At 40.0% G+C, this 13,368-nt stretch overlaps 1 protein-coding gene across 1 annotated transcript in view; it reads right to left on the bottom strand.

Moving 5' to 3' along the window:
• The window catches only part of pde1cb (phosphodiesterase 1C, calmodulin-dependent b), a 162,502-nt gene that overhangs the window by 45,492 nt on the left and 103,642 nt on the right, over positions 1 to 13,368 (bottom strand). The window contains exons 13-18 of the mRNA XM_085439535.1: positions 12,084 to 12,212; positions 11,516 to 11,617; positions 5,356 to 5,476; positions 3,746 to 3,827; positions 2,723 to 2,843; positions 275 to 450 (exon numbers count right to left, since the gene is read on the bottom strand). Coding sequence (XP_085295661.1) covers positions 275 to 450; positions 2,723 to 2,843; positions 3,746 to 3,827; positions 5,356 to 5,476; positions 11,516 to 11,617; positions 12,084 to 12,212 — 731 coding nt within the window. The remainder of the gene's footprint in view (positions 1 to 274; positions 451 to 2,722; positions 2,844 to 3,745; positions 3,828 to 5,355; positions 5,477 to 11,515; positions 11,618 to 12,083; positions 12,213 to 13,368) is intronic.

Raw genomic sequence — 13,368 nt, 5'->3', positions numbered from 1 at the left:
TTTTTGTGCTACTGTAGTATGAAGTAAATTAAATACAAATTAATCCACACTGACATACTGATCAGCAGTGGTGTATTATTTCATCATGTCTCAACAGATCATGTTCCCACCAATGCTGTTGTTGTGCAGGCCAGTTAAAACCTCCCTATAAGTCGAAAGCAGTGCAGCTTTTTAAAGCCAATTTTCTGTGGAGAAGGTCATGATCTGTTTGGACAGATCAGATTTACCATGGCCATAAATCACCATATTTTCACTAGATCGAACTGTACTATACCTTTAGCGGCCTGGGCTTTCCACCTCTCTCGGTTTTGATAAACTTCTTCATTCCACAACGCTTTGAAGTTCTTCATGTCCACCGTCAGGAGAGAGCCCGGGCCCGATGAGCTGCTGTCGGAGCCCATGCTCTTGACACTGTGCCTTTTGCTTTCATCTGAACTAATACTGTTCAGACTGGACAGACAAAAAAGAAAAATGTAAACAAGAGATAAAGTATCTAGAGGTATTCAAGCAGCTCTGAGAGACTGAAATCGGGCCACTTTTACCATCACTGGGCATGTATCTGCTGAAAAGAGGTTAATGCAGTTGCATGGCTGCAGCTGGTGGTGTTTAAGACAATGGAAGCATTAGCATCATTGCACAAGACTGGCTGAAGATTTTAAGGAGTTTTCAAGAACAATTTCCTAACGGAAAAGATGTCAGATATTTCAGTCAAATAAAAAAAAAAACACACTGCGTAGATCATCTGGTCTTTCATGGGAGATATTGATGAAAGACTGATTATGCAAATCATAACCAAATTGTAATACCACAAGCCAGCAAAAGCTGTTTTAAATTAGTAAACCAATGTGCCTACTCAGTGAGCGGCAAAGTGGCAAAGCACATACTTGAATTTGTTTCTTTACTTTTACCATCAGCCTGTGTGTGATTCTGTAGTGATATAGAGAAATTAGTTTGGGGAGTTGACAGTAGGAGGAGGTGCCACTGAAAAAGAATACCCCAGGGCAGCGCAATAAAAAAATATATACTCAAAAAAAGTTTAATGCAATCTGGTCTGATGACATCTATTAGCCTGGTATACAGTATTTAGTTTATACCAAGGACATCTTTCTTAACAATTCATTATGTGAATAAATGAACCTTTGATTTTATACATCACAGTTACATTTTACTCGGAATTATTGCTTCATGCTTTTTGAGGGTAAAGAATCGTTGTTTTGAATTTATCTGACCTAGTTCATATCTGTGATTGTGAACTTACTTCAGGTTGGTTCATTTTAACTCTTTGACCTTGCTCTTCCATGTTAATGTACCAATTGCTGCCATCATATTTGTTAATCATGTCACACTTTGAAAGCTCCTGTTTTTCAAACAAAAGTCGGGCATTTAGAAGGTGCTCATGACTGACTGAACAATGGGACTTTTTATTATAGGCACTAAAAGTCACAGACCTCCAGCTGCAGGGAATTGCAGTTCTACACTGCTGGAAGACCCCTTTTAATGGATCAGAAAAGATATTCCAAATCTATTATGTAAGGTACAAGAACGTCAGCTTCCTGCAATTCTTTTAATAGTTGCAGATATTTAATTCAAAGTTACTAATGTCGGTGACGTTAGCCCTAGGAAAAAAAAAATCTATGGGATCTTAAAAGTCAGAAGGAATCTGTCTCTGGGGACCATAAATGTCAAAAAAAATTATTTTTCAGCTAAAAAAAAACTTGAGCTTTTAGATTTGTCTGCGTGTTGAAAAAGCAAGGAAGAAGCAGAGGTGGATAATCATAGGAAGCGAGACAGACATAGTTACAGGTGATTGAAAGCAGCTATAAACGGTGTGAAGAAACAGTCCAAGGAAAATCAAAAGCACCCAGGTGTGTACGTAGACAAAGAGACTGCACAAGTGGCAACACTATCTGAGATTTCCACTCGGTTAGCTTCGACTAGAGGCCCACTGAGTGATGCTAATGACTGCTGTTGAGGAGAACAGGGAGGATGATATTGATGTGCAGGTGCAACAAAAGATGCAGAGCCAGACTCCCCAAGTACTGCTTTATTTTGCAATGAGCCCACTTAACAAAACATAAAGTTTAAACAATTTACAGACTAAAGTTTTTTAATTATCTTTCTCGTTATAGTTTAAATATTATGAACAAAAAAGCAAGCGGAATGTACTTTCTTATTTGGGAACTTTGAAAGCCTTGCACATACGTGATTGAGTACGAGGCCGGAGGAAAAGTATTGAGCCAATTAATTAAACCAGTGAAGGCAAAATCGCTTCCTTTTGTATCTCGAGAGGCTTTTGTGTATGCCAATCCAGCACCACAGCTCATTCTCGATCACGGACGGTGAGGTGAACTCGACTAGCATCCCTAAAATGTCAATTTCAAGGTGTGTAGCTCTGCTTGATGAAAGGTGGAAACATTTCCACGCACAGAAATGGATTACTCATGGGAGACTCATCTGCTGTTCTCAATACTTCCATTAGATATGCCGTTATTGCAGCAGGGTTGTTGAGGTCTAATCTTGTCATTGAGCAAGTAGTTTCTTGGAAAGGTACACGAGGAGAGAAAACAGCACGTTTTTTTTATTCTTGATCGACGAGGCTGGTTGAATAAAATGTAATGTGATTTACATACAGTCACCCACTTCCATCTGCTTGGTTTTCCGACTGAGCTGCACAAACTTTTTTATTCCTAAATGATCTCTGAGAGAAACCACTGCAGCTTACCTTGAGCGTCTGAAACCAGTCAAACCGGAATGGGAGGCCTCCTCAATGAGTGGCGTGACAATGCGCTCCATCATGTCGGTGAGCACAGTAAAGGTTGGCACTACGATGAAGTCTATGAATCCTGGAGATGAAGACGTCGGCAAAGGTAATGTTAGCATGTCTGCGGTATATAGTCACAGTCTATTTTGTGCTATTAAAGGTTAAAAAGAAGAAAAGAAGCCCAGAGCAAAAAAATAATAATCTTTTTAACGTTAATTAGTAAAACGGGCAAACAGCAGTTTGATGTAGTGTGTGATGTAGATGTAGATTGCACAATGTAATAATTATAGAATAATGACACATTCAGACTGGTTGGCTATAAGCCTTCCTTTCTTCCTTGCCACTGGGTAAGAAATCTATCGGGAAAACTAAAGCAATAAAAAACAGAAAGAAGACAGTTCTTTGATTTTTCCAGTTAGTTGGAGGTCTGAAGGACAGAATTAACTAAAAACTATACCAGGTACAAGAAAATATTCCTGTTGGCGAAGCAAATAAAGAAGTCAAGATGAGAGAATGATAGAACCAAAAGTGAAATAAGAGTGAACCTCAGAGGGAACTCAAAACCTGCCTGCTTATCAGCAAATATTAGCTGCTGTTTCAAAATAGATGCCAGTTTCCTATATGATTAGTGTTTCTGTGGAGACAGAATAAAATAGCTTATTTTGGTTTATTTTTATTTCTTTTACACATTTTTCCGATATTTTCTTGTTCAAATGTGGCAGACTTCAATTACTCGAAATAAAAATTAGCCTTTTTAATAATTTGTGATGCAAAAAATATCAATAGATTCAGTAATCTTCTGTGAAAACAGTAAATACACCTTTGGCCTATGTAACCTCTGCACTTTTAAACGTGTTCTAGCTAGTTCAAATGTTTGTCCATTCCTCAGTGCAAAATTCCTTCAGTTGCAAGATGTTTTTCCCAAAAAAAAGTGGCGTACTGTATTGTGCAGATGGTTTATGTGAGGGTGGGGAAGCCTCTCACCGATTTGTGACTGTGCCACCATTGTTGACTTTCGGTCACAGAGTGGAGAGAACGGCAGCCCGAGCTCAGCTTCTTTGTCCCCCTGGAAACACAAGAGCTTCTTAAGTCAAAATCCTCCTGTCTTTGATATTTTTGGGCAAATACGACGCACCCTGCAGACATGCACACACACATCTTTGCCTACACACTTACCACTGCACACCATATGCTCACACTTCTATCAACAGACCTTGGATTCGTCTGAGCCCCTCCCCGAGTGCGTTTGGGCCGCAAATGTGTTTCATTTTCTCCTCTGTTTTGTCACAAACAGATGAGATGTGGAGTCGGGAGGCAATGTTCTTTGGAGAGGCTATTTATCGGCAATTCGTATCCCCAGAGACAAAAGGCTCGTGAAAGCAACCACAATAACAATAGCACTGATAATGGGAACAATGTGGATTAATAATGGACGAGATTTAAGCAGTGTGGCACCATTTAAACGTCTGTCCTTCTTTATGAGATTTACAATTACGCCATTTATTATTTATAGCATAAATTCATTGTCACGCTGTACATTTTAATCTTCTATGGAGCACGTTGTTCTTTTTAAAAACACATTTGCTGGTGTGACTGCATATTTCTCTTGTTGGTAGTGTTTTGCAAAAGCTTCACATTAACAGCATTATTTCCCAATATTAATATTTCATTTTTTTATGTCACACTCACATGAAGTGTGTTTCACACTTCATGTGAGTGTGACTGAATCAAAAGAATAAATCGCTTTTGTTGACATAGCACCCAAAAACTAATACAATGCACCAGCGACAAAGATGAGCAATGACTAAAACCAAAAGATAAATAAACTGCATTTCAAATCATGTGTTTCATCTATCAGCAAGAAATCTCAAGATATTATTTCCAATGCCTCTCTTCAACCTCATGTCTTCATTAAGGCTCTGTTGGACTGCGCAGTAGCACCTCAGAAATTTTAAATCTCACGCCAGCATTTAAAAGTCGATAAATCTTGCACGCTAGATATTCAATTCACCTCTAGGTGCTTGATATTGTAAGGTAAAGAACCTACAATAATACAGAGAAAACCCCAACAATCAGACAACCCCCTGTCAACAAGAACAAGGCAACAGTGGGAAGGAAAAGCTCCCTTTTAATAAGAAGACTCAGAGAGGTGAATCCATCTGTCGCAATCCGCTGGGCATAAGGGGAGGGAAGATATCATTTTTAATGTATAACACCTTAGGTGGTTTTTTTTAATAAATTAATTCAGCAAATTTAACAGGTGTCAGTTTGTCAAAATATAATCAAAGTTATAAAAAACTCAAACATAGATAGCTACATGTGGCTTATTGATCATGGCAACGATATACTTCCGATTTATGACCCTGAATTCCAGAATTTCATGAAATTGGAGAGCATGATCTTCCCCCAAAGGCTTGATTAGTTCTCAGCATGACTACCTAGTAAACTGCCAGCTGAGGGTAAATTTGACCTTTGTGTCTGAGGTCAACTGAAAAGCATGCCATGTTCTCTCTGCATACATTTAAACTACCACTAAACCATACACTGTACCACCATCATCCAACATGTTACTCTGACGTAACAGAGGAACTCACCTGTCTGAAGAACTCCTCTAGTAGGGAGGTGGTCCAACGGTGATGGAGGTCCCAAGTCTTGGCCGGGTGGCTGATGTCTGCTGTGTGCAGCAGCAGGGACAGCGCCTTTGGCTTGTCGATGCTAAGAGAGAGAAGACAGGCAGTTTTAAAAATTGCCATCACGGCTGTTTTCTTGAAAAGTCTAATGGTTTATGTTTTGTATGTGTGTTTTTATAAATGAAAAAAGAAGCTATTGTTAAAGAAAAAAGAAAATGATAGAAGGAAAGAAGGACAAATAACCATTTGCAATGCAGCCAATTGATTTTGGAGGTATCATGATAAACTGTATTGATTGAGATCATTTTTGTGTTTCTGGCTTTAAAAAATGAATGTGAGTCAGAAGTACAGTGGGGCAAAAAAGTATTTAGTTAGCCACCGATTGTGCAAGTTCCCCCACCTAAAATGATGACAGAGGTCAGTAATTTGCACCAGAGGTACACTTCAACTGTGAGAGACAGAATGTGAAAAAAAAATCCATGAATCCACATGGTAGGATTTGTAAAGAATTTATTCGTAAATCAGGGTGGAAAATAAGTATTTGGTCAATAACAAAAATACAACTCAATACTTTGTAACATAACCTTTGTTGGCAATAACAGAGGTCAAACGTTTACTATAGGTCTTTACCAGGTTTGCACACACAGTAGCTGGTATTTTGGCCCATTCCTCCATGCAGATCTTCTCGAGAGCAGTGATGTTTTGGGGCTGTCGCTGAGCAACACAGACTTTCAACTCCCGCCACAGATTTTCTATGGGGTTGAGGTCTGGAGACTGGCTAGGCCACTCCAGGACTTTCAAATGCTTCTTACGGAGCCACTCCTTTGTTGCCCGGGCGGTGTGTTTTGGATCATTGTCATGTTGGAAGACCCAGCCTCGTTTCATCTTCAAAGTTCTCACTGATGGAAGGAGGTTTTGGCTCAAAATCTCACGATACATGGCCCCATTAATTCTGTCCTTAACACGGATCAGTCGTCCTGTCCCCTTGGCAGAAAAACAACCCCATAGCATGATGTTTCCACCCCCATGCTTCACAGTAGGTATGGTGTTCTTGGGATGCAACTCAATATTCTTCTTCCTCCAAACACAACGAGTTGAGTTTATACCAAAAAGTTCTACTTTGGTTTCATCTGACCACATGACATTCTCCCAATCCTCTGCTGTATCATCCATGTGCTCTCTGGCAAACTTCAGACGGGCCTGGACATGCACTGGCTTCAGCAGCGGAACACGTCTGGCACTGCGGGATTTGATTCCCTGCCGTTGTAGTGTGTTACTGATGGTGACCTTTGTTACTTTGGTCCCAGCTCTCTGCAGGTCATTCACCAGGTCCCCCTGTGTGGTTCTGGGATCTTTGCTCACTGTTCTCATGATCATTTTGACCCCACGGGATGAGATCTTGCGTGGAGCCCCAGATCGAGGGAGATTATCAGTGGTCTTGTATGTCTTCCATTTTCTGATGATTGCTCCCACAGTTGATTTTTTCACACCAAGCTGCTTGCCTATTGTAGATTCACTCTTCCCAGTCTGGTGCAGGTCTACAATACTTTTCCTGGTGTCCTTCGAAAGTTCTTTGGTCTTGGCCATGGCGGAGTTTGGAGTCTGACTGTTTGAGGCTGTGGACAGGTGTCTTTTATACAGATGATGAGTTCAAACAGGTGCCATTCATACAGGTAACGAGTGGGGGACAGAAAAGCTTCTTACAGAAGACGTTACAGGTCTGTGAGAGCCAGAGATTTTCCTTGTTTGAGGTGACCAAATACTTATTTTCCACCCTAATTTACGAATAAATTCTTTACAAATGCTACCATGTGAATTCATGGATTTTTTTTTCCACATTCTGTCTCTCACAGTTGAAGTGTACCTCTGGTGCAAATTACTGACCTCTGTCATCATTTTAAGTGGGGGAACTTGCACAATCGGTGGCTGACTAAATACTTTTTTGCCCCACTGTACTTTATCTGCCAAGTTCCAGCTTCAGGTTTTGCCAAAAACCTGGCAAAAAAAAAATAAAAAATAGAAGTTGTTACAAAGACATTGCAGATTAATCTTGGATAAGATTAATGAAAGACCCCAGAAAAGATGCAAGAAAATGCCAATAACGGTAAGTATCCCTGGCACAGCTGCACAAGAGTCTGCAGCTGTCCAGAAATGAGTCTGTACAAGAAATTCAGTCTAAGTGACAGGTTAGCTTTTTATTGTCTTTTATGTTTTACTGCACATTCACTGGCTTGAGTTTAGTTTTTCGTCCCCAGTCACTTAGAATATTTAAAAAAAAACATTATTCCAACATGACAGCAAGACAACAAAACTGGTTTTGTTTTCACTTTGCGAGTCTTCAAGTGTGTGTATGTGTGTGTCTATGTGTGTGTGCATGTGCAATTATAGTATAACGAGGTCCTGGAGACACCAACTGTAGTGAGAACTACTACAAAGGCGGCTGTGAGGAGTGTGGCAGGTGTTTAAACAGTATGACTGCATATCTGTTGTTTAAACGTAGATTATTTACTAAATGCGATAACATAGTTGGTATTGTTTGCACCTTGTGGGTCTGTGTGTATGTGTGTAATCATAGCATAATGTGATCCTGGACATAACAAATGTAGCATGATCCAGAAAGCCCGTAGTCTGTAGTCGATTTGAGTTTTTATGTCTTTCTGTTTCTGGGCTGACCACACGTGCAGTCACAAGGATTTACAGATATTGGCTTGAAGCCAAAATAACGGCCAATTGAGTGATGACTGTGTTGGTCACACTTTTGTGACACCAGTTCTTAGATCACAAAGACATAATCATGGGTATCACAGTAACATATAGTACAATACATACAATACATGTATAATTTTGTATTTATAACTATCTTAAGTGATCGTGGCTCAAGAGTTGGGAGTTCGCCTTGTAATCGGAAGGTTGCTGGTTTGAGCCCTGGCTTGGACAGTCTCGGTCGTTGTGTCCTTGGGCAAGACATTTCACCTGTTGCCTACTGGCGGTGGTCAGAGGGCCTGGTGGCGCCAGTGTCCGGCAGCCTCGCCTCTGTCAGTGCGCCCCAGGGCGGCTGTGGCTACAATGTAGCTTGCCATCACCAGTGTGAATGTGTGTGTGAATGGGTGGATGACTGGATGTGTAAAACGCTTTGGGGTCCTTAGGGACTAGGAAAGCGCTATACAAACACAGGCCATCTCCCATTTCCATTAAATCTAATTTTCAGTACTCAAAAAGATGAAATGCACTATTTTCATTACAGTAAGGAACCCCCTACCTCCAGCACTATGTGTCTATCTGTATAGTCTTCCATCCAGCCATCCAAAAGTCCTCTTCATTCATATTACTTCCACATTAAAACACAGTATGAAGATCATCTCAGCTCTAGAGAAATCGCAACCTAATATCAAAATCTCATGGTAAACGGACTGAATCATGAACAGACGCATATAGAAAATAGGCAGTCACATGAAAATGCAGGCACAATAATACATGCATAGCAGAGGTTAAACAGAGGTGAAAAAGACTAGCTCACGTTTTTTCCCCTCATTCCATTTGTGGCAGATTGGGTCTTAAAGTGCACTCTAAGCAGGCCTGCAGCAGTCTGGTTTGAATTACTTCACATTAGAGTCTATTCAGCATCACAGCTCCCTGCAGACTGCAATCTCTTATTTTGGTGCGTGTGTGCGTGTGTGTGTGAGCACCCAATACTCTCCCTTGACGATTACCTTCAGGTCAGCAATTTTCAAGTTATATTCACAAATACAGGGAACACAATATTGTTGATACCAATATATATTTTTAGGAAGCCACTTATCTACATATCAGTGCCTTCTGAGTAATTTTCAGATAAGTGCTCGGCATTATCACGGTGAAAAGAATACCCTGAAGGTCAACATGTTTCTTGTCAATGCGGCAGCTGCATCAGCACTGATGAGTCATCACATTGCATGATAGTTTGCTTGATAGTGTTTTTATTTCTGTATGCACGCTTCAGCTCAGTGTCTGCATGTACAACAGTTATCGGTCACTGCAGTCGTGTTAGGGTGCTTAAAGTGCTTAAAAAGATGCACACCATTAATGCACTTAAAAATACCAACAGAGTATTATGTAGAACTTCTAAATGAATCAGGCACATATATCTAACGTCATTCACTACCATTTAGTTTAAGCAAAGCAGGGCCTAAACTTTGTTTTTTATATAGATTCACTGCAAGAATTTTAAAGAGAAGCAAAGTTGTAGCCATTCTCTCTCGGATAACATTAAGAACCACCTCAGCATAATTTGCCATCCATATTTTTTATGTGTGGGTCTTTTCTCTGCACTGGTTCACAGCTCTGTGGCTCGAGTCATTTTTTACTCAGGAACAGCAGCCTGATATTAACTGTCAGAGGTACAAACCTAAGGTGTCCATCGCAGTGAGATTGGATATTAAACAGGCCTTTATATACAACCCCTTTAGTACGACATCCACATAATATCCGACCAAGCCTATGTGAGAACAGAGCAGGCAAATATCTACTGAATTCACAAAAGGCGTCACGTGTCCTTCCTCTTGCACGGTCTCTCCAAACATTTCCCTTTGCCTTAAGCAAACAGAGTATTTGCAGTAGTGAGAACGCATCTTAAGTGCGCAGTCTTGCTGAAAAAGGGCAACTCCTGACATTTTCTTACTTTATTCTCTGGATATTTTCCAGAGTTAAAAACCTAAAAAACAGCGTCTTTGCAAGGTCACTTGCGAGCTGTAGCCCTACTTTGGCTCCCACTTCGCCTCATTAACGTTACATCACATCTGTTGCCAATCTATGAGGTTTGTATGGGTTCAACATAAATAAAAAAAATACACAAGAGATTGCATGGTAGCCTTCTTGACAAGTTTACTTCATTTTGTAGTCTGTATTAGATTTTGGGAACGCACTTATGAAAGTTTATCCCATAAGTGACTTTGTTTTAATTTTACTCTTTTCCTTATTTTATGATTATTCCATTCTGGGATAAAATTGTGTACCATTTATTTTCCCTAGTTTGTGTCAGTTAGGCATCCCTGTGGCATAATAAGAGATAAGAATATAAAATGTGAACATCAGCAGTTCACAACAGCCAAGTCAGTCTGTGAGAGAACCAGCTCTGTTAGATACTTTAGTTTTTGTTTTCTACTATCAGGGACATTATCCTGCTTGGGAGGAAGCTTCCATCAGATAGTGTGTAACAATGTTTAGGTGGCTGGTGCATGTAAGAATAACATCCACATGAATGCCAGGATTCAAGGATTCCCAGGGGAACATTGCAAGGTAGAGAGATAAAGAGTGTTATTCCCTCATTGTTTCTGGGTGATGTTATTGATAATTTCTCTTCTTGTCTTCCTCTTGTCTAAATTGTTTAAGAGAGGAAACAGTTGAGAAGTTCCTTTTTTTTTATTTCTCCATTTTTGATTCTGCTCATATCTTCTGCTGTGCAAAGGATTTCTGATATTCTTTACCAAAGTATAACACCCAGAGAATATTAGCGACTGTAAAGTGTGAGGGAGCATTAATGCTAAAGAATACAAGCAGCACAACAATAATTCTGTCAAAGGAAGTGCTATATTTTTTTTCTGTGAAAACGAAACATTTTCTGCTAGCTCATCAGCAGTAGCAAAAGGACGGCATGCCAACAAACCTGCCAGCAATTTCTGGCAGCGGCTCTTTTTTTTTTAGCCACAGTGTGTAAATAAATTTCACCCTGCCAAATCTGGTGTGACTACACCGTAACTCTGTTGCAGACGTCCAGCACAGAGAAGCAAGCTGCGTTTGTGCCTGAGAGGCACCGTGGTAATTCTCTGTTGAATACCTGCACTGTGTAATGTGCGACATTTGGTACTATTTGGCAGCAAATGACTCGTTGAATTTAATTTTTTTATGTTGAGTAAACAACACCTGAGCAACAGAAATCCTCCCTTGTTTTTCATTCCAGAGGTCCACCTGATATAAAACAGGCCTGTTTATAGTGTTTCTCTCCATGTGCCCCCTTTGGGGCAGGATTAATTAGGTTGTAAATGGCAGGTGGTTAGTAAATGGTGGCTGATAGCGGGGGTAATGGGTATGTAAATTGCAGGGGCAAGGGCGCACATTATAAACTGTAATGAAGGAAATGGCAACTGACCCCTCCGGTTGTTGTAGGAAGTTCTTCATGGCCTTAACTTGCTGGAAGTGGCAGGACATGTCTGTAGCCAGCACCATTTCCACTACTAAAGCCCGCAGCTCTCTAAATGAAAAAAGGAGAGAAAACGTGAGCCATGTGCAGCATAAAAAACGGTCAAACCTGCGGCTAATAAAAGCTGACTTATTTTGAAGTCTTTGTAATTAGATGAAGGCGGTTTTTGAGAACTATTTATATCTTATTTGACAGTAGCTTATGCTGTATGTAATCAGATTAGAGCTATCTTCATATAACAGTTCCATTTCTATAAAGTTGTTGAGCCTTGGAGGTAATCCAGCTTTGCTGATTTTGACTCTGTGTTTCTACTGTGTATAAGTAGCCTGGAAAAACAGGAGCTCAGTTTACTTTGAGTAGATGTTCATTGTGAGACTGCTTGACCTGTGCGCTCTGCTTGGTTTTATTCATGCTTTGTCTGTTCTTATGTGATATTTTTACATCTGACTTTTAATCCCCTTTGCTGTCACTCACCTATCCTGCACCCTTCCTATCATTCTCTGTCTGTGTTACTGACCTCCAGTCATCCTTAGAAAGGTTGTAGAGGATGTTCATTTCATCGTCGTCCTGCAGCAGGCGATAGGCTGCGCTGACATGATGACTCTCCAATACTGAACGATCATTATACAGGATAGCTGTGTCTGACCTGTCAGTCCAAAAGAAAGAAAACTCTTTTCTTGGGCTATTGCAGGGAAATCAAACAGCTCAGAAAACACATGAGGGATCCACAGATGTTACTAAATCCTTTAAACATTTTTGCAGATGCTAGTCAAAATCAAAGATCCAAATTGGTTGCCTACTTGAGATTCATTTAGCTGCTTCTGTTTTACTTTAGTTCAAAAACTGTAGCTTGATGACACTATAAAGAGTGCTGTGCTCAAAACACTGAGTGCACAACAAAGCTATTGCTGCAGTCTGGTAACTAGTGAAAGATCTGACATATTTCTTTCCTGGCAAATCCAATACGACATGGTCAAAGACTAAAATTTGGTTGAACTCTCACCTGCCAAATGCAACAGAAAAACAATGAAAAGAATAAACAGAAAAAATAAAGAAATAACATGTGGAGGGTATTATTTACTTAAACCTGCATCAAAGCTAACATATTTTTTTTAAAAAAAACTTTCATTATTTATTGAAAGGCTAAGGAACACTGACTCTTCTAAGGTTCTAAATCAAAATGAATAAAATGACGTTCATGCATCCTAAAAATAGGAGGGCACTGGTCAAAAGAAATAATTTTGTTTCTCATAATAATAGATTTTAATTGTTGTGTTAGGTGAAATGCCAAAAAAGTTTCAAAGGACTCTATCTGCTGCTGTGAAAATGTAAGTACACCCCCATGATTTTAGGCCCATATTTTGCCCTAAAATGTTCTGTGGCTGAAAAACAAACCCAAATCATCACCTCTCTGCCACCATGCTTGACAGCTAGTATGAAGTGTTTGTCATGATATGCTGTGTTTTCACGAAATGTGACACTCTGCATCGTGGTCAGACATCTCCACCTTGGTCTCATCTGTCCAAAGAACACTTTTCCAGATGTTTTTGGGTTTGTTCAGGCCCAAAAAGAGAAGAGGTTTTCTCCTGGCAACCATTCCAACTCTGCAGCCTTCTTCCAACTGTACCGTCAGGAACATTAACATTATATCTGTGTGAGTTTGATATTGTCTTGGGGTTTCAAAATTTCTCTTAGCACTGCAAGGTCTGACCTTGGGGTTAATTTGCTGGGGCATCCACTACTCAGAAGATTGTAACATGTTGTTAACAAACACCTAAATGCTTTAGACCTGTAAGCTGCCA

The sequence above is a fragment of the Copadichromis virginalis genome, linkage group LG18, assembly GCF_057382275.1.
Source record: "Copadichromis virginalis isolate Kocher_CV1m ecotype Utaka linkage group LG18, C_Virginalis_male_GT1.1, whole genome shotgun sequence".
Taxonomy (NCBI): domain Eukaryota; kingdom Metazoa; phylum Chordata; class Actinopteri; order Cichliformes; family Cichlidae; genus Copadichromis; species Copadichromis virginalis.
The sequence above is the reverse complement of the archived record's forward strand: the minus strand, read 5'-3'. Positions and strand labels throughout refer to the sequence as shown.